At 42.2% G+C, this 26300-nt stretch overlaps 1 protein-coding gene across 1 annotated transcript; it reads right to left on the bottom strand.

The window, feature by feature from the left end:
• Positions 1 to 10614: 10614 nt before the first annotated feature.
• Positions 10615 to 24786, bottom strand: GDF6 (growth differentiation factor 6). Its single transcript, XM_083186209.1, has 2 exons — positions 24444 to 24786; positions 10615 to 11635 (listed from the first exon to the last, which is right to left on the bottom strand). Exons 1-2 carry the CDS (start codon positions 24745 to 24747, stop codon positions 10761 to 10763), a joined length of 1179 nt encoding a protein of 392 aa, XP_083042335.1. The 5' UTR covers positions 24748 to 24786; the 3' UTR covers positions 10615 to 10760.
• Between the last annotated feature and the right edge of the window lie 1514 nt (positions 24787 to 26300).

Genomic DNA, 26300 nt, shown 5'->3' with positions numbered 1-26300 from the left:
AAAATGGCTGCCCCCGTATTGCAGACAGTTTTGGCAGCCATTTTCTAAGAGTCACTTTTCATTATCAGCAGGAGCCGGCGCCGGGAGCGAGTGACGGGACAGTGACCACAGATGCCGGGCAGCAGCGCAGCGGAGACTGGAGCAGCGCAGTGGAGCTGAGGGAGACTGGATGCGGCTCTGTCAGGTATGGGGATGGGGAGGGGGAGGGGGGGGGGCGCCGAAAAAGTTTGGCGGGGGGGCGCAAATTATATAGTTACGCCACTGGCCCTAAGATTTATGCTGCCTGCCCTGCAGCATACTTGCCTACCCTCCCGGAATGGCCGGGAGGGTCCCGCAAATCGGGTCCCCCTTCCGCCCCCCTGGGAAGGTGGGCTAGCCTCCCGCATTTTCACCATAGCCCCTGCTCCCCCTCTCCCCGTGGTCTAAAACTACGAATTTCACGGGTCTGCAGGGAAGGGGGTGGGGATAAAATGACGCTATTTGCGTCATTTTGGCCCCTCCCCATCCACAGACCACAAATTGATGCGGTAGCCTGTCATGGGGGCGGGGCTTGGTTACATCAGCCCTGCCCCCAAAACAAAGCCTTTTCCAGCCCCCCTTTCACTCCTCTTCGGGCTTCTCCCGGAGAGGAGTTTCAAAAAGTCGGCAGGTATGCCCTGCAGCCATGGACAGAACAGAATCAACAATGTATCAAGCTTTAAAAAGTGATCAAATGGAGAGTGATAAACAACCAGCCCACCAGCTCCTACCTGTCATTTTTCAAACCCAGCATGTAGCATGGTAGGCAGGAGCTGGTGGGCTGGTTATTTATCACTTTTTGAAGCTTAATACATCTGGCTAATAGTCCTTAAAGTTCCCCTGGCTTATCACCCCTTTCAGAAACAGCCTCCTCGTCTTTTTTTTTTTTTTTTGTAAATTGTTCATTATGTGGTGAATAAAGAACATTTTACAGCACTCTCCATAGCAGAGGGATTCCTGCAGTTTGTACAAGTGGAAACCTCTGTGAGTGCGGCATTCAGAGGAGCACACAGCAATTGTGGGCTTTAGTGATACATAACAGTTACTTGGGATTATACACTTTCAATAGAGTCAATTAGTGTCAATGGATCTCACAATGATGTCATTTATCTTACACATACTACAAGCAGGATCCTAAACAGGCCCTTTAAATAAGACACAATGGAGACCGTGTTGTACAAATTCCACAACAGGGTTTTTTCTTCAGTCAATTTAAAACAATAGTGTGTAATGGGGGCCTGGTAAAAGCTACCTAGTAGCTGGAAAATAAACACTTCCAAGAGTACCGTATGGTTCTAATTACATTTTCTATTGACAGTGGAGTATATCAGGGGACATTCCTGCTAGGATTTGTATCAGGAAATGTTGGGTAAATTACAGGGACATTATAAGGTTGAGGATTTGGGAATATAAACTAGGCTAAGGGCAGGTTATGGAGCTGCAAATAAGGCGGGCCATGTATAAGTGTAAATCAGTTCCCAAACTAGGGGCTGTGAACTGAGAAAGATTGGCTAGCACTAGTGTAAGCACTTGGCTTTCTACAGCACGGGTGCCGGATGACGGTCAGTATACCGACTGTTCTACTGACCAACAGTTGGGATCCCAACCAACAGGGGCAATTCTCTCTCGTGGGGGTCTATGACCCCCATAGAGCGAGAATATAGAGCGAGCCGCCAAGCCTGCAGTGCGGTGAGAGCAGCAAACCCGCAAGGGTTGCCCCAGTGGCGTAGCTATAGCTCCGCAGCCCCCACGGGGGCGGAGAGGCGCAGAGAACATGTGGGCGCCGGGGGTCTGCGGGGCTATAGTTACCCGCTGCTGTCTTGCCTGCCTTCATGGTCCCGTCTCTCCGTCTCCACTCTCCCTGCACAGGCTCCTGCTGCTATAATGAAAACTGACTCTTAGAAAATGGCTTCCCCCATACTGCAGACAGTTTTCTGTCTGCAGTATGGGGGCAGCCATTTCCTAAGAGTCCGTTTTCATTATAGCAGTAGGAGCCGGCGGCGGGACCGTGACTGCAGATTCGGCCGGGCAGGTACGAGCACGGGGGGGGGGAATCGTGCGCCAAGGGGAGGGCAAGGGGGGGGAGTACCGGCGGCTGGGATTCCGATGTCAGTATGCTGTCATACCACACTCCTACAGCAACTATGGTGGTTATAAATGTTGTAAACTGCATACTGTAAACTGTAAAGAGGCAGACTAGATGGGCCAAAGGGTTCTTATCTGCCGTCAAATCCTATGTTTCTATATTACTGGTTAATTACTGTTTTTGTACCTTTCATATTGAACCCGTTATGAAAGGTACACAGTAATTAACCAGTAATATACCATGCAGTAGGCAGAGCGGGTTCAGGGGGTGACCCGTGGGTGGCAGCCACAGGTGTGAGTAAAGCAGCAGGGGCCCCCCACACAGCCAGCACCTAGTAACATCCCCTCCCTCCCCTGGTACCTGGCTGCGGATCTAAGCAGCACGGTACACAGCGGACGTGCACGGGTCACTAGGAGCCGCTCATTACATATGCGCATATGAATGAACAGCTCATTACATATGCACATATATAATGAGCAGCTTCCGATCATTAAATATTCACTGCGCTGATAACCAGCTCAGTGATAACTGCTGCCTGAGTCCTATATACCGGTTCACCATTCACACTGCATAAAAAAAACGGCTCTGAACCGTGTAGGATTCTGCTTTTTACCCGTTTGCAAGTACCGGTTATTTGTAACCGGTAAATGCAGACTGGCGCTTTCACACTGCAGCTCTAACCGGTTTAAAAGGCTAAAAAATCGGCAATACATCGGCTGCAGTGTGAAAGGGGTATTAGTAACTTGCAAAACTTCCCAAAATATATTGTTACCAATGTTATGTGGAAATATCTTGAAACAACATGCATTTAAGCATAGGCACACGTGTGGAGTTAGACATACCCTTTAAGCAGTTTGTTTAATGCCCCTTTGCATACAGTGCATCTTTCTGTAATCTTCCTGATTTAACACACCCTGGGCCAGATTCTCTAAGCTTCAGAAGTGATAAATTGGAGAGTGATAAACAGCCAGCCAATCAGCTCCTACCTGCCATGTCACAAACTGTGTTTGAAAATTGTCAGGCAGAAGCTGATTGGCTGGCTGTTTATCACTCTCCATTTTATCACTTTTGAAGCTTAGTGCCTCTGGCCCCATGTCTGAATCACATTACTTAATGCATTCAATTGTCCAACTGGCAGTCTGTAATAGCTCAATGTACATTTTGCGTAATGAGCTTACACTCCCTCTATTCTCCAACCCCACCTCCTACACTGTAAACATATATATGATTAGAAAGTAAAGAAACTCTACACAATTAAGAGGGGATCGGTTCCGATAGTGGTGACGGGGGCAGGAACTTTTTGTACACACAAGGATTACTGTATCATTCTGAGAAAACAGATAAGGATTGTTATGCTCTAAATGGGCTGTCTAAGCAGTGGTGGATTTTACCCACTCCCCCAGAACATATCCACCACCTGAGCTCAGTGCCAGTGGGCTAGATGCAGTCCGTGGCTACACTGGTTTCACTGTGACCGACAGCCACTCCCTGGCTGTGGTGCAGCCCAATCTGGTTCTCTGGGCTGCAGCCAGTGCAGTCCATAGAGGCTGGTGTTTTGTGCAAATGCAGCCCCACTACCGCTTTTGCGCATGCGCCAGTCATGGCACCTGACAAACCCATTGCGCCAGGTACCGTATCCCAGCTATCGAGGGTTTCCTGCACAAGTAGCGGAACCCCACCACCACAGTCAGGTAGAAGCTGCCACTGTGTCTAAGTATGATTTGCATCAGACATTGTCATTAAATATTCCAGATATGTTATAAGCTTGAAATGACAAATCAAAGAAATGACGAAACCAAAAAAAACTGTTTTATCTCAAAGAAAAGTTTAATAATATTGTAATAATTTTAATAGTATCCAGTAATATGTATGGTAAAATGGTTTTGAATATGAATTTACCTCAGGAAATCTTTCAGTTTGTAGATACTTGAAATATATTGAGGTAGACAGTTACACTTGTATCTGAAAGTGGCACAGAACATGGGAAATATTTATCAATGCAATAAGAGAGATAAAGGGATGAAAGAACCGACCAATCAGTAGCGGCTTCAGAAGTGGGGCAGCTGCGCAGTCCAAAATTTAAATAGGGGTTCCACACCAAATATCACTGAGTCCCAACAAGCAATGCTTGCCAGGCTAAGGTGGCAGTTGGGGTGGTTCCAGTATTTGAATTTTGGAATGCGCTGCAGCCCCACTGCTGTCACCAATCCACCCCTAACTGTAATTATCCCAACACAGCCTGTAAAAAGACAGGGAGAAGCTGATTGGAACTTTACCTCTCCCTACTTTATCTCTCATCCACAGATAAAACGACCCCATAGAAATAGCATTTAAGGGAAAATGTAACACTAAGCAAAATCTGAATAATTAATGTGTAACCCTGTACATTTAAAATATAAACTTTTCCACAAAAAAAATACACATTTAAACATTTTGAGTGCATATTAATATTATTATTTATAACTATATATATTTACATTAACCTTCTATCTGGCAGGAGCACATTAGCACACTGCACGGTCTGTCAGACATGTTTTTTTTCCCCATGGAATGCGGTTGTTAAATTCCACTCGGCCTAAAAGATTTTTAAATAAGAAATATTTACAACTTTGCCGTGAACAACAATGCATTCTGGGAAAAAAATGTGCATTTACATTATATCTTAGCCGAGCATGTTCTCTATGACTATATAATTAGCATGCCTTGCGTATCAGTCTGTAACTTTAAAAACCAGATATGAATTATTCAGTTTATATGACATAGACATAGCAAATGTGGTTCAAGGGTATGTACGTTCAAAAGTGCAGTTTTGGGGACAAGAAAGGCAAAGACATCAATCGGACCCATTTGATCCAGGGATTATCTGTCTTCTCCCAACTACTGACCGCTCTGCTGGGTTTTATACTAGCTATTAAATGGAGACAGTTCATTCAATAACAAAATCTGCCAAATGTAGGAACAGATAATTATCTTCAGATTGACGTCTCTATAAAGGGGCAAAGCCAAGATATTTTTTCATAGAGATAGTAGGTTTGCCAGGATATCCATTTAGGACAGGCAGGTGCTGATTTACTAAAGATTCCCTTAGCTTGTCAGATCCATGTTTCCAACCAGCTGCCTTTCATTTTCGGGGGGAAAAAGTTAAATATTATAAAACGAGTCCATTTATTTCTTCCGATGTTGAATGAGCATTCGGATACATATTCGCCAAGAGAGTGGAAAGATACAAGTAGAACCCCCCCCGTATATCGTATTAAACACACACTACAAAAAAAATGGTTTGGAAGGTAAAATTCCCGGACCTGCAAGGATATTAATTCTATTGTCCACAGCAGAAAGTGGACACAGCTGGCGTGAGATTTTGCTATCTGCTTTTGAATCTTTTACGAGAGGAGGTCACTTCATGGTTGGTTAGGAAGAAACAGTGGCTCTCAAACCTGTCTTTCACTATAAAAGCTTTATTAGTGATAAACACCTTTCACAGTCTTAGGTAGACTTCCGCACTGCCCAGAACTTCTGCCTGGACAACCAAGAGCCCAACATGGATCCATCCCTATTTTATTCTGATCACCTGGATCTACTGATATTTGAAGGAAGATATTTAGAGAAGGGGGGGACAAGTCAATGCCAGTCAACAAATTCTGTCAGGTTTGATCAATTACTATCGGTTAATTAATGAGGGAATCCAATACTATGTCATATACCCCCCCCCCTCCCCCGTCATCCCTGTTTCTAATCCCATCTAGGTAAATTATATAAGACATGGGTCAAATTTGACCTCCATTTGAGCTGGTTGCTCGCAAATTTGACCTTTGCCCTTGTTCTACCACACGATAATAAATACTACTGAAAACAACAACCTACCAAAAAAACTCTAATATGTGGATACTGTAGGTTATTTTCTGCCGTCAGATTCTAGTATAGTGCTTCCATGGCGATGAGTAAAATGAAGTATTGGGGGGGGTATTCAATCTGTGATTCCAACTGTCAAGTGTCGGATAGTCTGCAGATCGGAGAAAACTGCGATGGATTGTCAAAAAAGGAGACCTGGAAGCCCTAAATGAAACCCAACGGGTGTGTGTGCCTGTAGCGGGCATTTGCATACATCAGAGATTGAGATTGCCACAAGCTAGACTTTTTATATTAGAAACTCTGATAGAAATATTGGGTCTGATTCAGGATTATACACAGTTCTGTATAAGGCCGCACCTAGTAAATTTTAGCAAACCGCACCTGTTCTTTAACAACTATAAACATTGTCACATGTTTCTGTGCGACTGAGTCTGGGTGATAACGGCAAGAATATGGGGGTGTTGTGGGAGTGTAGCCAGAATGGCCTATGCCGGTGGTTCCCAAACAGGTGTCGCTGTGATTCAAAAAAGTTTGGGAACCATGGGTCTATGCCTATTTCAGACAGATCTCTTGTACCCAACATAGGGTAGGTGTAAGTGCCGCTATGAAAATGAAGGGCAATATACAAGAGCTTGCAATGTGCAGGCTGTTCAGGATTTTCTGCAAGTCTACCCATATTTTTAAAGCTGCAAAAACTGACAAGACCAAACAGACCTGGTTTTGCCTCGTGAATATTTTGCCGCTTTAAAACTACACGAATATGGATGAACGGCTTGCACATTGCAGGCTATGACATGTTGCCAGAAGGCTGTGACATCAGACAGAAGAACAGTAGGTGGCGTGGTGTATGCGCATGTACTTGCATTAGCATACCATTAGCAAGCAAGACGGACTGCGGACCTGCGTGCGACTCACGCCCACTATGAGGATGCTATCTGTTGTTGAGTCCCAGTTGCAACTATGTTCAGCGAACGAACATGTAACTGATTCAGATGTGGACGGAGTAAGCATTGTTTCCTAGGTCCCTTCTCCACCCTCAAATTGCTGCAGACTGTCAATCACATGACTTTTGCACCTTACTGCGTGAAAGTATGTAGGGCCCACGTGAGCATTACCGGTCCTGCGCATGCTTTCTGATTATTGGAGAACTGCGTTATTCCTCACTTTGTATCCATATCTGAATCGGGGGGGGGGGGGGGGGGGTGATTCAGGTTAATTCACAAAGCACATTTTGGGCCAAATGTAACAGAGTGAGAGTTTCAGAAAGTGAGAGATTTTGGGAGAGTTTTCCCATTTTTTTTAAAGCAGCAATAAATTACACGGCAAAAGCAACCTGGTTTTGCATTGTTAATGATTGCCGCTTTTAAAAAAATGGGAAAACTCTCCCAAAATCTCTCACTTTCTGAAACTCTCACCCTATAACATCATGCCCCTGGTTTCCTAATTGACAAAACCATGTGCACTGCAGGTGGGGCAGATGTAACATGTGCAGAGAGAGTTAGATTTGAGTCGGGTGTGTACTTCAAACTGATATCTACAGTATATTGCAGTGTAAAAATAAAGCAGTCAGTATTTACCCTGCACAGAAACAAAATAACTCACCCAAATGAAACTCTCTCTGCACATGTTACATCTGCCCCATCCATTAGCAAACCAAATGTTCTTTGCAAATGAAATGAATCAGGCCCCTTATACTCCTAGCAGGTAACAGAGCATCTCCACAGCTGTCAGCTGAACAACAGCAGGAAAACCATAGCTTACTATGTCGGACTTACTATTTTAGTGCTCTGGCAAAACAATATACTCGTTGCAATTTGCAACTACTTTAATCTAAGTCATACATTGCTTTGTTTGAAGATTTTTCAGACTGAGACTTAGAATCCACTTAACTGGTAATTATCATCGCGCACAAATCTTTTTCTTCTTTCTTTGACCCCAGGCTCATTTAGACTGTAATCTTACAGGAATGTTGGGAAAACTAGTGACACCTTTTACTATGCATGGGAAATGTATTATAAGACATCTCCTTTATAGGCAGCTGTTATCGTTTTCTCATCCCCTATATCTCACCTTTATGTTATGGACACTTTTCTGCAGCTCCATCATATATGGTGTATTTTGGTCCAATCAAATAGGTGACATTGTAGGCATCTGACAGGGCTGCAATGATTACAAATGGACTACTAATGGTATTTACTGAAAATCGGCGTCACATGTCAACCTACTATTTAAGAATTGGCTATTGAACTCACATGCATGTTATCAACAAAATCTGATTTGTCATCCAAACTGTGAACCTCCGCCCTTTTATCTTAACTATTGCGTTCTACTCCCTGAACCTGCTTCATGGTGATACTGGGTGATGGCCTCATCTCCTGCTCTTAGTATTGCAACTGTTAAGGCCTAAAGTGGCAAAATGAGATCAGGAGACCAAGACAATAAAGGGCTCAGCTCGGAGCCTGTTTGGCTTGTAGTTCCCCAAATTATGGTTAGGTGGTGGTAACATGTAAAATTGTCTTCTACAGGGGTCCTCAAACTATTTTGCTCTGGGACCCCATCAGACAATAAAAATAATTATGAGAACCCAGCAAGTTACTGCAGAAGGTCATCACATCACATGTGTAGTCAGCAGACAGCACATACATGGCAGCACTGTGGAGGCACAAAATGATGGGAGGAGTCTAATATAACAGACCACTCAACCGATTTTTCAGACTCTTTGAATCACTGACTGAGATTAGAAAAGTCATAAGCCTGATGGTCAGCAACATGGAGTCGCGACCCCATGCTGAGAGGGTCGAGACCCACTTTGGGGTCAGTACCCACAGTTTGAGAACCGCTGTCTTAAATTCAATAATATTTTTATTTCTATGAAATGATTATATGATAAAAACAGATTTTACCATGCGGGATCAGGGTGAAGGCAAGGGCGTAACTACCATGGGTGCAGGGGGTGCAGCTGCTATGGGGCCCAGAGCTGAGAGGGGCCCATTTTGCCTGTCAAATTATTATATGCTTTATGCATTTTTTAGCATTAGGTGAGAAATAGGGGCCCTTATAAACTTTTGCTATGGGGCCCACATGTTTCTAGTTACGCCACTGGGTGAAGGGTTTAAGAACACCGCTTTTTATTGGATGACTATAAAGAGAACATATAGAGATTCAATAATGGTCTTTTTTTTCTTTAAGAAAGCCTGATTCATTCCCCCGGATGACCAGGGTTAGTAGAGAAATGATTTTATGTTTGACATACAAAACAAATGATGCCCTAGGTGTCAAACATGCAAATACAGCCCTTGTATACTTTATTGTTTTCAAGATATGCTCTCTGCTAAAGTGTATCTAGCCCTTATGTCTCCTACAGCTTTGTTCGTCTTCGATGGGTGGTTGGTCTTGAGCCACCTAGTTACGGTTGGCCCCCAGTGATGCATAATCTCACTACCATCATTTAAAATAAATAAATACTGGTCCACACTACACTGTATAAATCCAGTGATGTTGGCAAGAAGGCACTGGATGTTCCAATGATTCAGTGCGGATGTCCCACCAAAGATGAAGGAAGCTGGACCAACCAAGGTATACTCTAGTTGAGAATGTATCTAGTAAACTATTAAGAAGTGGTAATACTTTTGAGATAGATAAATGTTCTATTTTGCATATGAAACTAAATCCACCAATACAGTGGGGAGATTTAATTGAAGTGGCCAAAAGGACCAATAGCTGTTCTATCACATATAAACTGAAAGATGTGGATCACAGTTCAACATCTTTGCATTATGTATACATCATAAGAGCTCGATATGAAATAGGTTCCCCTATGTATTTCTTTATTACTCTTCTGATTCTTCCTCAATCTCATATTCTTCTTAGGATACCTAACCTCTACCACCACTCGCCCCCGTCACCTGGCCCCCTTCCTATTTACTCTTCATGGTCCTGGTATTGTGCACAGCACATTACACCCCCCTTAGAAGCAACACAGATCATGACATCTCTCTGTGATAAGAAAGGTAGTGGGAATTGCAGGAAAAAAACACTTTATTGGGGCCTCTCTGGTTGTTAACTGCCCCCATTACTCTACGCATGCCAGCCCATGAAAAGGAGACTATTGCCTTCCTGTAATCTTAAATGGACTGAGTTTGAACAGGTGCCTGTCAATGTCTCTTGTGTACACTCCAAAAATCAACAGACAAGGCAGCAACATAATCCTTTGCTATCCAGACGTGACACTCTGTACTGGATTGGATAGATTTGGATCTAATAGATTTTTAAAAAAGTGGGGGGGGAGGTTTTAACAAAGTACCACCATAAAATCCTCTCCGTCTACATTGACCAGTTGTGGAACCTAAACATTGTGTAGATCTGTAATTTAAACCAATCATTCGCCAATAACTCTATTGTCTTGAAAGTTTGATGCTGCCAGTAATTCATCTATACAGCAGCATTCCAAGTGAAGGATCAGATAATAATGCAATTCCTTTCAGCGAAGTTCTAAAAATATGACCTAAATGATGTTGAAAGCCACTGGCATTGCTCGCCCTATTGGAGGAAACAATTTGCTTTGCTTGTAAGATGTCTGTGAGCAGCACAGTCCATGCAATGCCATCACTGACCAGTAGTGCCTAGTTTGCAGCCAATGATAAATCCTGCTAGGGTAAGGGGCGCGCCAGGAACGGATTACCACTCACTCTCACTTATTGAAGTTTTACCCAACTCCGTCCTGGGCCAGCCCTCTCTTGTCCTTGAGTTCTCTTATATTCTCCATCATATTCTACTATGACACTGAGAACTTCTAAACCAACCGCTACCTACAACCACAAGACTCTACAACCATATCTTCATATTGTTTATAGACCACGTTATTACCCGCATCTATGTACAGAATACTGATAGGAGTCAATTTTGTTGGCACGCAACAGCTTGGAGGGGTAGATCCTGGGTCCATAGAGTTCATTAGTGTCTGGATAATGGCATGGTTGGTGGGCTCCAAGTGAGACCTCAAAGGAAAGTCACAGACACCCTCACAGTGATGGGCTTCATATTCTAATGGGGCTATAATCCAATCATCCCATCCCAATTCCTTAAAATTCACATGGAGTGGTTTTTTGCTGCACCTCACCCGAGATTTCCTTCCATGTCGTTTGCCATGACGACTATTAAAGGTTGTCCTTCTCTTTCTCTTGGTTTTGAACTGAAACTTGGCTTCTTTTTCCAGACCTTTGGCTGAATGGACCTGTTCCTTTAGCTCATTATAGAGATTTTTCCTTTTGGACTTCGTGAACACCACTAAGAGTGTTTTTTCCTGATGGGACTTAGGTTTCCTGGCCAAGCCTAGTCCTCTTAGATTCACCTCCAACCCAGAGATGCTTGAAGTGGCCTTTAACTCCAAGCAGAGCTGTTTTCTGGCTGCACTCAGGCTGTGCAGACTTTTCCACACATCAAACACTTCCCAGCCAGGCATGATAGTATCCCGCAGGTCCACTGTCCTGGAATCCAATGGGGCTTGGGATGAGCAGGATGATACCTGCAGGTGGTACAGCCCCAAAGGGGCTTTGGCCAGCTCCATGGGAGCCTTCCGAAAGATCCTTAATTCAGCTCCCACCAGCTCCTCTTTGTCTGACAACGTGGACACATCAAACAAATACCTCTGTCTTCTAGCAGGAGAGTGGGAGAGATCGTCTGCAAGATAAAAGAAAAAAAAATTGCTGTCAGTTTCATTTAAGAGTCTGGAGCTTCTAGTGTCTACCTGGCTAAGATGTAATATAACTACCAGGTACTCAAATCCCTTCATCTTATCATTTTGAAAGGAAGCAGGGCTCAGCCACAATACTGTATTAAAGCTTGGGAGTCTATTGCAGTCATATATTTAAATGCAGAAAAAAATATTTAAACAAATAATGCGTTCAACATTTACAGCAGGCTTACGAATCCCTGGTCTCTCGGGGTCGAACTACAAGTCCCATAACAGCAGAAACACAGACAGTGGTCTTGTAACACCAACACAGTAATATAATCATGACAAAAATGTTATAGGACATGCTAGAACTTTAAGCTTCATTTTGACCCTCTTGGATACTCAGCACTGTACACACATGAGAACACACTGCCTTTGTGCTATGGAATATTTAAGACACATAAAACGTATTCTCCTATTCACACCAGTGTGGACAGAGGGGGCAGCTCAGTCCTGTTCCTAGCACGGAAAGCACACACAGCTCCCAATGGGGCTACTGCTGCTAGTGACCTGTTTACAACCAAGGCTGCGAGTAGAACTTACTACCACCTAGAACTATTGAGCAGTGGGAGACTTCAGAAACGGCATCAATTCATGGCGCATAACTTAAACCATAGCTTAAACCCCACAGGAGTCAATAGAAGATACAATAAATACTTACTACACAATTCATCAGGAAAGAATGTGGCCGGGTCTACAGGATGTCAAATAAGATTAATTAATGCACTGAGTACAACTTGCAGCTCAACCCTTCATGTAAAAGCAGTGCCCTCCGGCAAACAGGAGGTTAAGTAAAGCTTGTATGCCCTTGTCTGCAAATGTCACTGCTAAATGTAAATGATTTTTTAACACACAAAAGGGTCTGCGGATGTATTATTTACAGCACACGGAGAGGGGGCAGTTTGCGGGCTATTTATGGAACAGTTCTGCAGTTCTGCGTCAATGGTATACTGATGTGGGTTAATAAAGGGTTAATATCTGTTGATACATTTATATTATTATTATATTATTAGTAGTAGTAATATTATTATTATTATTATTATTATTATAATATTGTATTATTATTATTATTATTATTATTATTATATTGTATTATTATTATATTGTATTATTATTATTATTATTAATAGTATTATTATAAAATTATTATTATTATTATTATTATTATTATTATTAATAGTATTATTATACTTTTATAATTATTATTATAATTTTTATTATTATTATTATTTGTAGCAGTAGTAGTATTTGTATGATTATTATTATTATTATTATTATTCGTAAAAGGTGTATTATAATAATAATATTATTATTATTATTATTATTATTATTAAGATTAAGATTATTATTAGGATTATTTTATCATTTGTTCTGCTTCCTATTTCTTCTTTATTTCTTTTGCTCTTTACCATTATTCAAACCTCCAGTCTAAATTTACTCAATTCAAGTTTGGGGGAAACATGGACAATGATCTTTTATACACTACTGAATATAGGTAAATCCCAGGGAATGTGACTACAAATCCTAACTGGACAGTTCCGCACCGGTACCAAAAATAATAAATAAATACATTTTTTTTTTTTTTAAATATCCACAAAATCATAATAACTAAAAACAAAAATCTAATACTCCAAATTCTGGAGTACCCTTTATGGTATTTTTATTTGTAGAGTTAAGTCTTTAAGAACTGGACAGATTTGCGTCCCTTAAGTCTCGTTAAATTTGCATGTATAGAATATTGGTGTTTAGAGCAGCCGGGGTAAATCTTAAAACTCTCTTTGGGAAATCATTAAAAAAAAAAAACGACATTTTTATAGCTTTGACCTAGTTTTGCCACAGGAAACTCCAATAAACAGACACACTTCACTTGAAATTTTATATAAATATATTTTACCACTTTAAAAACCGACATTGAATCAAGACTCGCGCGGGTGAAGAAAGAGAAACCTCGTGACAAAACATAACATCATCCTTATAAAAAGACATTATTTATGTAATGTGACTTATAGGGTATGCGCCTGTTTTGTACATAGAAAGTAGTTATGAACATAACACCCCCCCCCCCCCCCTCCCCTCCCCTGCTGTAACCTCATTCATTCAAGCATTCCTGCTCTCACCGAGATCATCGCCTTCAAAGCGCTGGAATACGGAGAGGAAATCGCGTTTGTTTAGTCATTTTTTAAGACAAGTCTAATTTCGTATAACTGAATCCAGATGGGCGATATTTAGCCAATCTATCCACACGCACGTAGAATGCACTTGCAAAACAAAAATGAAAAGCAAAATGATTGAATAAAAACAGATATTTCAGGTATGGTTTTGAGAAAACAAAAGCAATTTGTCATTTTATTTGTTTAAAAACTATACAAATGCTATACTTATATAAATAACACTATATCACTCATACATATATGTGTGTGTGTGTGTGTGTGTGTGTGTGTGTGTGTGTGTGTGTGTGTGTGTGTGTGTGTCTATATATATATATATATATATATATATATATATATATATATATATATATATATATACATACATATCAGGCTAGGAGTTGTAGTGCTACAACGACCCTATTAATGGTAGAGAGCACTGTAGCTCAGTGGCCAGCATCACCTCTCATCTAGCAAGTAACAACTACAGGTTACATTCCCAGTGGTCTCCTCTGGGTACGATGATGGCAGAGTGGGTGCCATTTACACTCATGCAGGTGCCATTGGCTGGTCTGGCTGTGAGTGTGTTCATTAGCAGCAGGCCCATATCTCTGCCCATTCCATACAATGCCAGCTATTCCTGTAGATGATAAAACCATCCACTTTACAGCAACATCTAATCCTATGGGAGTGAATGCAGCCTTCCCCTATTCTACCTGTTGTCTCTGTGTAATCTGCATTACCGACCCCTGATCGCCGTCCCCATAGCATCTTCTTTCCTCTCCCACACCTGACACTTCTCATTTATGATCACAGCCAACTATATCAATGTTAATTCATTTTTTTGAACCAGTGTTTTACAGCAAGCCCAGATTATAAACAGAACGATCAGTCCTATTGCATTGGAATTACCCGGACGTGCAAACAGCTGTAATCTTATTTAATCTTGTTTTTATTATCATGGGATAAATTTACACTCTGGCAAATAATCTTTTGCATTTTGCTAGCAGAGTGAGGCCAAATGTAAAGGGCTTCAGGTCGTTGTACTAATATAGCTATGCAGCCGAGATAGGATATATAGAGTAATGCTGCATACATTTCGGCAAAATATATGTTTTGACAAATACAATATAATCCTCGACAGTGCTCCGTCGTTACAGCAGGATTGCGCATCGTTACAGCAGGATTGCGCATCGTTACAGCAGGATTGCGCATCATTGCAGCAGGATTGCGCATCGTTACAGCAGGATTGCGCATCGTTGCAGCAGGATTGTGCATCGTTACAGCAGGATTGCGCATCGTTACAGCAGGATTGCGCACGCCATTTAATAACTTGGAACGAAAGTGAACTTGTTTTGGAATAACAAATCCCTATTGTTTCCACTGTTTCATTTTAATGGTGATGAGTTTTTTGGACGCTTGTTCGCTACATGAGTTTGGAAAGGAAGAGATGCATGGCCAGCTGAAGTGTGAGCAATCCCCTTGGTCAGTGGAGGATACATAACCCTTAAAGTTCTGACACAGACATCTGATGATAATAAACTGCACACTCAGATGACAGACGTGCACTGGTCAGGTCAATATGTGACTGTTGTCTCCCTGTAAACATGTTTCCCATTTATAAATGTATATAGTGTAATGCAAGGTGACACCGCTGTACAGTGATTGCAGGGTGACACCGCTGTACAGTGATTGCAGGGTGATGGATAATGTACAGTGATTGCAGGGTGACACACCACTGTACAGTGATTGCAGGGTGATGTACACTGTACAGTGATTGCAGGGTGATGGACAATGTACAGTGATTGCAGGGTGATGGACACTGTACAGTGATTGCAGGGTGATGGATAATGTACAGTGATTGCAGGGTGATGGACAATGTACAGTGATTGCAGGATGATGGATAATGTACAGTGATTGCAGGGTGATGGACAATGTACAGTGAATGCAGGGTGACACACCGCTGTACAGTGATTGCAGGGTGATGGACAATGTACAGTGATTGCAGGGTGATGGACAATGTACAGTGATTGCAGGGTGATGGACAATGTACAGTGATTGCAGGGTGATGGACACTGTACAGTGATTGCAGGGTGACACCACTGTACAGTGATCGCATGGTGATGGACATTGTACAGTGATTGCAGTGTGACACCACTGTACAGTGATTGCAGGGTGATGGACAATGTGCAGTGATTGCAGGGTGATGGGCACTGTGCAGTGATTGCAGGGTGATGGGCACTGTGCAGTGATTGCAGGGTGATGGGTACTGTGCAATGATTGCAGGGTGATGGGCACTGTGCAGTGAGTGCAGTGTGACAGACACTGTGCAGTGATTGCAGGGTGATGGGCAGTGTGCAGTGATTGCAGAGTGATGGGTACTGTGCAGTGATTGCAGGGTGATGGGCGCTGTGCAGTGATTGCAGGGTGATGGGTACTGTGCAGTGATTGCAGAGTGATGGGTACTGTGCAGTGATTGCAGGGTAATGGACAATGTGCAGTGATTGCAGGGTGATGGGCACTGTGCAGTGATTGCAGGGTGATGGGCACTGTGCAGTGATTGCAGGGTGATGGGTACTGTGCAATGATTGCAGGGTGATGGGCACTGTGCAGTGAGTGCAGTGTGACAGACACTGTGCAGTGATTGCAGGGTGATGGGCAGTGTGCAGTGATTGCAGAGTGATGGGTACTGTGCAGTGATTGCAGAGTGATGGGTACTGTGCAGTGATTGCAGGGTGATGGGCGCTGTGCAGTGATTGCAGGGTGATGGGTACTGTGCAGTGATTGCAGGGTAATGGACAATGTGCAGTGATTGCAGGGTGATGGGTACTGTGCAGTGATTGCAGGGTAATGGACAATGTGCAGTGATTGCAGGGTGATGGGCACTGTGCAGTGATTGCAGGGTGATGGGCACTGTGCAGTGATTGCAGGGTGATGGGCACTGTGCAGTGAGTGCAGTGTGACAGACACTGTGCAGTGATTGCAGGGTGATGGGTACTGTGTAGTGATTGCAGGGTAATGGACAATGTGCAGTGATTGCAGGGTGATGGGCACTGTGCAGTGATTGCAGGGTGATGGGCACTGTGCAGTGATTGCAGGGTGATGGGTACTGTGCAATGATTGCAGGGTGATGGGCACTGTGCAGTGAGTGCAGTGTGACAGACACTGTGCAGTGATTGCAGGGTGATGGGCAGTGTGCAGTGATTGCAGAGTGATGGGTACTGTGCAGTGATTGCAGAGTGATGGGTACTGTGCAGTGATTGCAGGGTGATGGGCGCTGTGCAGTGATTGCAGGGTGATGGGTACTGTGCAGTGATTGCAGAGTGATGGGTACTGTGCAGTGATTGCAGGGTGATGGGTACTGTGCAGTGATTGCAGAGTGATGGGTACTGTGCAGTGATTGCAGGGTGATGGGTACTGTGCAGTGATTGCAGGGTGATAGGTACTGTGCAGTGATTGCAGGGTGATGGGTACTGTGCAGTGATTGCAGGGTGATAGGTACTGTGCAGTGATTGCAGGGTGATGGGCGCTATGCAGTGATTGCAGAGTGATGAGTGCTGTGCAGTGATTGCAGGGTGATAGGTACTGTGCAGTGATTGCAGGGTGATAGGTACTGTGCAGTGATTGCAGGGTGATAGGCACTGTGCAGTGAGTGCAGAGTGACAGACACTGTAGTGTAGATAGATTTATAGATAGATAAAATAGTGTTAGAATAAAGAGAGAGAGAACATATTAAACATGGTGAATACTTATAATATTTATACATATAACAATTGCTCCAAATAATATAAGCGATAAGACAAAGAATATATATTGCAGCAAACTGCTGCCGATTCGCTGTATAACACATAATACAATAATACAATACTCTCCTACTATATAGATAGAGTATTATTAATCATGCCAAGTCTATGGTTGTCAGATAGATTGATACAGTAGATAGATATCTTTTTTTTTTTTGTTTGGGGGGGGGGGGGGGTTTAGAAGGGTGTGATTAGGAAGGGGAACACGGTAGATTGGAGGAGAGGGGTGTCAGAGTGGGTCTGCCACTGGGGTGCTGTACAATACTGGGAGGGGGGATTGGGGAGATGTATGTGATCAGTAGTACAGTCCTCATTACTTGTGTCCTATAGAAGCTGGCTGAGCGTTGAACCTCCGTACTGATCAGGTACTGGGCACTCAGCCAACTCATCAGTGCTCACATCTTAACTCAAATGATTCCTAACCCGCCCTATCAGGAACAGTGTACCAGGAGAGGAAGCCCACTAACCACATGTAAGGAGTACAGCCGGAGGACTTGTGTGATCAGACCTGTGACCATAGCATCCCACCGCTACACTAATATACATACAAAGGTCTTCTCTCTCTCCCTCAGGAACATTATCAACTCTGATTTCCTTCTGGACAAATGGTAAATCAACATTTATGTTTATCTGAGCATCCAGATCGTGTATTACAGGGACTTCCACTATTCACAGCCAACATATGCTACAGTATATAAGGAAACCTTGTATACTAATTCTCCATTTATCTGTTAGGATAATATAATCCCATGACAGTAATAGAATATTCATCCAGATATCCCATCCTAATCCGAAAATCAATGATCCCATTGATGTACATTAATAATATCATTCCCCACACACCAGTATACTGGCTATCAGTATACTCGCCCCTAGGCCATATGGATGGGACTTGTAGTCCTACAGCAGCTGCAGTAAATCTCTCTCATTCCCTTGTGAGCCCCAGTCACATAAATCTCGAGGTAATGATTGGCTAATGAAGCAAAGGTCTCGCACTGCAGGAGTGATACATGTTGGCAGGCAGCGGACAAGTAACCCGGGCAGGATTTACGGCTGTGGGGAACATTGCTGCAGCCACGGGCAGCCTGCTCCTGGGACTTTATTTACAGTTCTGTCCACAAGTATAACATTATATATATATATATATATATATATATATATATATATATATATATATATATATATATATATATATAGTGCCACAAGAGCACAACAGAATATAAAATGAGCAAAAACAAGAAAACAATGACTACAGTACAAGACAATTTAGTGCATAGTAAATATATACAGATGCATCAGGGGACAGGACACTGTAGTAATTGTAGGGGGTAGAGTCCTACTGTAGGCGCAATTGAGCCGAGATAGCGATATGAGAGGCCCTGCTAGAGAGAGCTTATATTCTATATATAGTGTAGGTGTTAGATGGTCCAAGGCTAGGTGGTCCAACTTCACACAAACCAAATGAGAGCAATAAATAATAATAATAATAATAATAATAATAATAATAAATTGTTGTTATTATTATTATTACATTTTATTTATAAGGCACCACAAGTGGTTTGCAGCCCTAAAGTGATATATAAATTATTGGCTTTAACATGCCTATAAAATGAGCTCATATAGGGTAGCCAATGCAAATTTGAATAATAATAATAATAATAATAATAATAATAATATTATTAATAATAATATGACCTTTCATTATTCTAGAAATAAACTTAGCGAAAAAAGGGAGGTGCAATCGCAACAGAGAAGAGGTGATGCAAATCGCACTGGGACAGTTTGTACACGCTGCATAATATACGTATGTAAGTAGGCGGTGTACTGTATAGATGCAGTATAATATATGTATATATGTATGTATGTAAGTAGGCGCTGTACTGTATAGATGCAATATAATATATGTATGTAAGTAGCCGGTGTACTGTATAGATACAATATAATATATGTGTGTAAGTAGCCGGTGTACTGTATAGGTGCAGTATATGTATGTAAATAGGCGGTGTATTGTATAGATGCAGAATAATATATGTATGTACATTATGTAGGCGGTGTACTGTATAGATGCAGTATAATATATGTATGTAAGTAGGCGGTGTACTGTATGATGCAGTATAATATATGTAAGTAGCCTACGTACTGTATAGATGCAGTATATTTATGTAAGTAGGCGGTGTACTGAATAGATGCAGTATATGTATGTAAGTAGGCAGTGTATTGTATAAATGCAGTATAATATATATATGTACAGTAAGTAGGCGGTGTACTGTATGATGAAGTATAATATATGTATGTAAGTAGCCGGCGTACTGTATAGATGCAGTATATTTATGTAAGTAGGCTGTGTACTGAATAGATGCAGTATAATATATGTATGTATAGTAAGTAGGCTGTGTACTGTATGATGCAGTATAATATATGTATGTAAGTAGCCGGCGTACTATATAGATGCAGTATATTTATGTAAGTAGGCTGTGTACTGAATAGATGCAGTATAATATATGTATGTATAGTAAGTAGGCTGTGTACTGAATAGATGCAGTATAATACCTGTATGTATAGTAAGTAGGCGGTGTGATGTATAGATGTAGTATAATATATGTATGTATAGTAAGTAGGCGGTGTACTGTATAGATGCAGTATAATATATGTATGTATAGTAAGTAGGCGGTGTACTGTATAGATGCAGTATAATATATGTATGTATAGTAAGTAGGCGGTGTACTGTATAGATGCAGTATAATATATGTATGTATAGTAAGTAGGCGGTGTACTGTATATATGCGCTGGAATATGCGCTGGAACTGTTCTGCCAACTTGTAGCTCCAGAATAAAACCTCCCCACGCTTCTTTCACTACTTTAGCCGTCTGGTCTGAATTAGTGTTTTTATAAAGGCTCAAACAAATCGAATACAAGGTCACCAAAATAATTAACAGTAGAGAATTCCCTACTTGCCCATTAAAATACTTATTTGCTTATATTTTATTTTACCCTTGCCAAGCACAATTCTCGGACAAAACTACTGCACAGAGGTTGTCCCTCCTCTATAACCCCCTCAGCCCCCACCACCCACTCCACGTTCTGCATAACACATAGTATAAAGATGCGCACACTTCATATCACAGCGCATTAATATTCCTAACGGTGCGCAAATTCGCAACTGCGCTGCTTAAATGACGCAAAGAACGTGTAATTAAAATTAAACACAAACAAAAAATTCACTTAGTTATTTGCACATTTCCCCAATATAATCTTAATTAGATCGGTGTACCGAAATGCCTTGATTTAGTCATTCCTCTGTAAATAAATATTTCGAAAATTTCTATTTGTTTAAAATTGTTTTATCACTGGATTATTATTATTATTATTATTATTATTATTATTATTGATATTATTATTAGTGTTATTGTTGGATTTTAAGGTCAAGAATAACACTATACTAACACAAAACTAAGCAATAATATATATATATATATATATATATATATATATATATATATATATATATATATATATTATTGCTTTATTTTGTATTGCAATTATTATAGTAATACTTCTGTGAGCAAAACAGACTGTACTGGTGTTTGATATGCATGTAGTGCTAAACACAGGGGGGGGGGTATTTGCACCCCTATTAGGTTAGACTGTCACAGGGGGTATATGCACCCCTCATCCCTGGACGCCTCTCACTCGCAGCCCCTAATTGTCCTACTTTGCTCTGAACTTCAATTTGCTGGGGGTCCTGTAGCCAGCAAACACCATCTGCGTTTTAATGAGTTACTTCATGTGCCAACAGTAATTTTCTTACAATAAGCTAAAGTCCTGTCTGATCTTGCGATCATAACAAGAATCTAGTGAACAAAATATTTTTTTCACCTCCTTTTAAAATCTTTTTTTTTTGCAAACCACACAGCATTTCTGCAGATCTTCTTTGCTCATTAAAGTAAAAAAAAAAAAGTAAAAAAAAAAGCAAAATATCAACAAAACAAACGCAACTTAATACAATCCCCAAACTTTATGTATGAGATTTGGGTGTGTGGGTGAAATGTTTGGTACCAAAGAAGAGATTCTATGGAACCTCTGCTTCCTCAGTGTAGTAAAACGTTTCTTCTCAACCGACCAGATGTCTATTTTATACTTTATGGCTGCTGGGGAACTACTAGTTGCTGTCTGCCTTCTTGGTGTACAGATTGTCTATCTCTTAAATGATAGACCAGTTCTGCAACAGATAATGCAATGATGACCAAGTAAAGATGAAGTTACACTGGATGATATAATGATTCTGTTCAATTAGATAAATTTCACATGCAACTGACCCATTTTCACCCATACAGAAAAGAATGTTCTTTCAGACAGACAGAGCTTTTATCTTATCCTGAAAAACGAAACTTATCTAATTGAGTCGTTTTTTGGAGGCTAATCTGTCTACAAGAGGATTGACAGCAACCTTTCCCATCCAGAGAGGAGGCACCAATTAGCTTGGGGGGGGGGGGGGGAAGCAAGAGGCAGCTAGGACTTCACAGGGGTGGAAGTCCTCTTGAAGTTCTTGGGGATGTGCCATAGGCTGGTCCCCCACCACCACCACCCACACCCACCCCTTCATTATGGAAGACTAGACAATCTTTGATATGTTATGACATGTACACTCAATTAGATCATGTGTTCAAATAGTCCAATCAGTGGCTTGATGCTAAGCAACACTCAGAAGGTCCAGGAAAGAGGTCATGGCCTGTGACACATCAAATCAAAATCAAAGGAAGAAAGTGAGGCTGTGGCTTAGGGGACCGGGGAAGTGTAGGGGGTCTCAGAAGACTCCGAGATGCAAGGAGGTGTTTCACCCTGTATAGAATGTCAATCACTGCTGATCAAGCATGTAGCCTTCTTAAAACTTCTGTACTGTCAACAGATCTCCATAGAGATGATCATTTGTGGAATAAAAGGCATCACTCAGTGACACACCCCCCCCCCCACCCCCCCCCCACCACCACCTCAATACCAGCACAAAATAAAATAAAACACAGACTTGTACAATCCACAAGACCTTTGATTTAAGCACGAATCATACACATGATTATAGGATTATTTTTTCGTTTTTTTTAAATATATATTTGGTTTGTTTTACCCCAGCAAGATAATGGTTGTGTCCTAGCAGATCACAAAGCAAGCCCCTTGGGCAAACTCGTCTTAACTGAGTTTTTTTTTTTTTTTATGGAAACTGAGACTAAATAACCAGCTCATATAACTACAAAGGAACCATGTGGCTTTTTCAAAGAGGAGTTTTGTCCTAAAATCAACATAAAATATAGTTTAGTTAATTTGCTCTCCAGACCTTTTAACAGCTAATGAACCCCACTGACACAGCTCAGCTTGCCTACACCTTCAGCGGTCAGGTTGTACAGGGCGGCTGCTATGGAGGGGTGGAGGAGGTGTGTGTGTGTGTGTGTGGGGGGGGGGGGGGTTGTATGGGGGGGGGGGGGGGGCATTTCGTGGAGTAAAGTAGAAGAGGGGGTCAGTGTAAGAATTTATAACCCTTATTAGAGCTCTGTTAATTAGTCTGCCTGTAATGACTTACAAAAATAGCAACTAAATAGAAGGCAATGTACAGTATCATGTTTTATGACTGGGATTAGAGTATAATAAAATGTAATCGCTCTTTGAATTAATTTTTGATACTATATAAGCCTCAGCCTGCAACGCTCAACCACTTTGGGGAGTTAAATCACATAAGGGGTAAAGAAGCACTAGAATTCTATACAGCCATAGCCTGGGGGACAGTAAAAAAACAATTGTGGTATATGACCCACACATAAATCGCTAACAATATAACTGTGGGGATCTCAAATGCTGTGTTCTCAGGGTTGTGGAAATCGGATTTAATCTGGATCTATGAGTAGAGTAGAGGAGGGATCCCATCTTTTTCCAGTTGTCTACCAGAGATCACCTGATATACTGTGGCTTTACAGTATATACCGATTTAGTAGTCACATTCACACTGGCTCTTTATACGGCTGGTGTTATACCAGGTGATCTCGCTGATAAGATCCATTTAAACTGGTAAATGTTTACCCACATTCACGTTGAACCCTGTATTTGTTTTCCATCTGGACTAGATAAAAATAAACCTTCTTTCTGCTAACATAGGATAAGACAGAAACACAAGACAAACACCCATTCCCTCCACCCCAAACTCATTGTTACCTGTTATCTGACTCCTATGTGGCCGGGGTCCCCTCTAATCTTTTCCCCCCTCCTGGTTTTGTAACAGTAACATCATTTTTTTTTAATCATCAGGCCCCTGGGGAGCAATAAATGTCAGTTCTAAGAGCAGAATGATCTCTATCATTACACTACACATAACACACCAATTATATATATTAAAGTATAGGTGATAATACCAGTTCTGTGTCTGCATTTGTCCTGGAACTACAAATTCCGGATTCACAGAAAACTGGAGAGCTACTGGTTGGCTATATTGTTGCATATATATATATATAGAAAGTAAAGTAAGGGAATGCTGGTATTTGTAGTTCCATTACAGATGGGGAGCCACAGGTGGCTAAATTCTGCAGCATATGTAAACCAGAGGCAGGCTGGTACTTGTAGTTCCATTACAGCGGGAGAGTGACAGATTCTGAGTATGGGCATGCTGGTACTTATAGTTCCACTGCAGTTTAACAATCTCTAGTATATACAGACCCCATACAGTCTGTGTGCTGGCATTCTAGATACACATCCTATTATGGGGACACAGCTAAGGAAAGCACCATAAAGCACAAAACACATCAGCGGGTCTGTAGCTTACCCCGGTGTCTGTCCACAAAACCTGTGATAGTGTTGGCAGACTTGGAAGACTGGAAGAAGCTGGCATTGATGCCCAGTCTTTCAGCTGCAGAAAAAGTTCTGTAAATGGACAGCATGTAGTCGTGGGGCACCACTGGCACTGCCCGGCTGGCTGCTGCAGGCAGTGTGCTGTCTCTGCGGTGCCTTGTCAGTGTCCTCTGTTGCTGGTGGCTGGGGATGGATGCCTGCTGGCAGCAGGGGATATCCCAGAGGAAGAGGCAGCAGAGCAGGAAGGCTGCAGGCAGTGCGCTCCGGTGTGCATCCATAGCAGCTGGCTGGTCGCAGGGCTCCGGGAGAGAGGTGGAAGCACGGCCCTTCTGCAGCGATTCTCATCGGGCTCTGCTGCAGGGAGGGCGAGGAGCCCTAGAGCCAGGCGCGGGCACGCCCCCTGGTGCACGCCCTGTGCTGGTGTCTGCCGGGGAGGTCAGCGGGCACTGCCTAGACCAGGGTGGCCAAGGGTCTGTGGTGACAGCAGCGAGGGTAGACTGGCAACATATCAGTCTATAGTGACGGGAGACTGGCAACATATAATTCTATAGTGACGGGAGACTGGCAGCATATCATTCTATAGTGACGGGAGGCTGGCAGCATATCATTCTGTAGTGACGGGAGACTGACATCATATCATTCTATAGTGACGGGAGACTGGCATCATATCATTCTATAGTGACAGGAGACTGGCATCATAACCCTCTATAGTGACGGGAGACTGGCATCATATCATTCTATAGTGACAGGAGACTGGCATCATAACCCTCTATAGTGACGGGAGACTGGCAACATATAATTCTATAGTGACAGGAGACTGGCAGCATATCATTCAATAGTGACAGGAGACTGGCAGCATATCATTCTATAGTGACAGGAGACTGGCAGCATATCATTCTATAGTGACGGGAGACTGGCAGCATAACCCTCTATAGTGACGGGAGACTGGCATCATATCCTTCTATAGTGACAGGAGACTGGCAGCGTAACCCTCTATAGTGACGGGAGACTGGCAGCATATCATTCTATAGTGACAGCAGACTGGCAGCATATCATTCTATAGTGACAGCAGACTGGCAACATAACCCTCTATAGTGACGGGAGACTGGCAGCATATCCTTCTATAGTGACAGCAGATTGGCATCATAACCTTCTATATTGACAGCAGACTGGCAGCATATCATTCTATAGTGACAGCAGACTGGCAGCATATCATTCTATAGTGACGGGAGGCTGGCAGCATATCATTCTATAGTGACAGCAGACTTGCATGATAACCTTCTATAGTGACAGCAGACTGGCATCATAACCTTCTATATTGACAGCAGACTGGCAGCATATCATTCTATAGTGACAGGAGACTGGCAGCATATCCTTCTATAGTGACAGGAGACTGGCAGCATATCATTCTATAGTGACAGGAGACTGGCAGCATAACCTTCTATAGTGACAGCAGACTGGCAGCATATCATTCTATAGTGACGGGAGGCTGGCAGCATATCATTCTATAGTGACAGCAGACTTGCATGATAACCTTCTATAGTGACAGCAGACTGGCATCATATCCTTCTATAGTGACAGCAGACTGGCATCATAACCTTCTATATTGACAGCAGACTGGCATGATAATCTTCTATAGTGACAGCAGACTGGCAGCATATCCTTCTATAGTGACAGGAGGCTGGCAGCATATCCTTCTATAGTGACAGCAGACTGGCATCATATCCTTCTATAGTGACAGGAGACTGGCAGCATATCATTCTATAGTGACAGGAGGCTGGCAGCATATCATTCTATAGTGACGGGAGGCTGGCAGCATAACCTTCTATAG

Source organism: Crinia signifera, chromosome 5 (genome assembly GCF_055691185.1).
Source record: "Crinia signifera chromosome 5, ASM5569118v1, whole genome shotgun sequence".
Taxonomy (NCBI): domain Eukaryota; kingdom Metazoa; phylum Chordata; class Amphibia; order Anura; family Myobatrachidae; genus Crinia; species Crinia signifera.
Note: the sequence above shows the minus strand (reverse complement) of the source record. Positions and strands in the feature narration are given on the sequence as shown.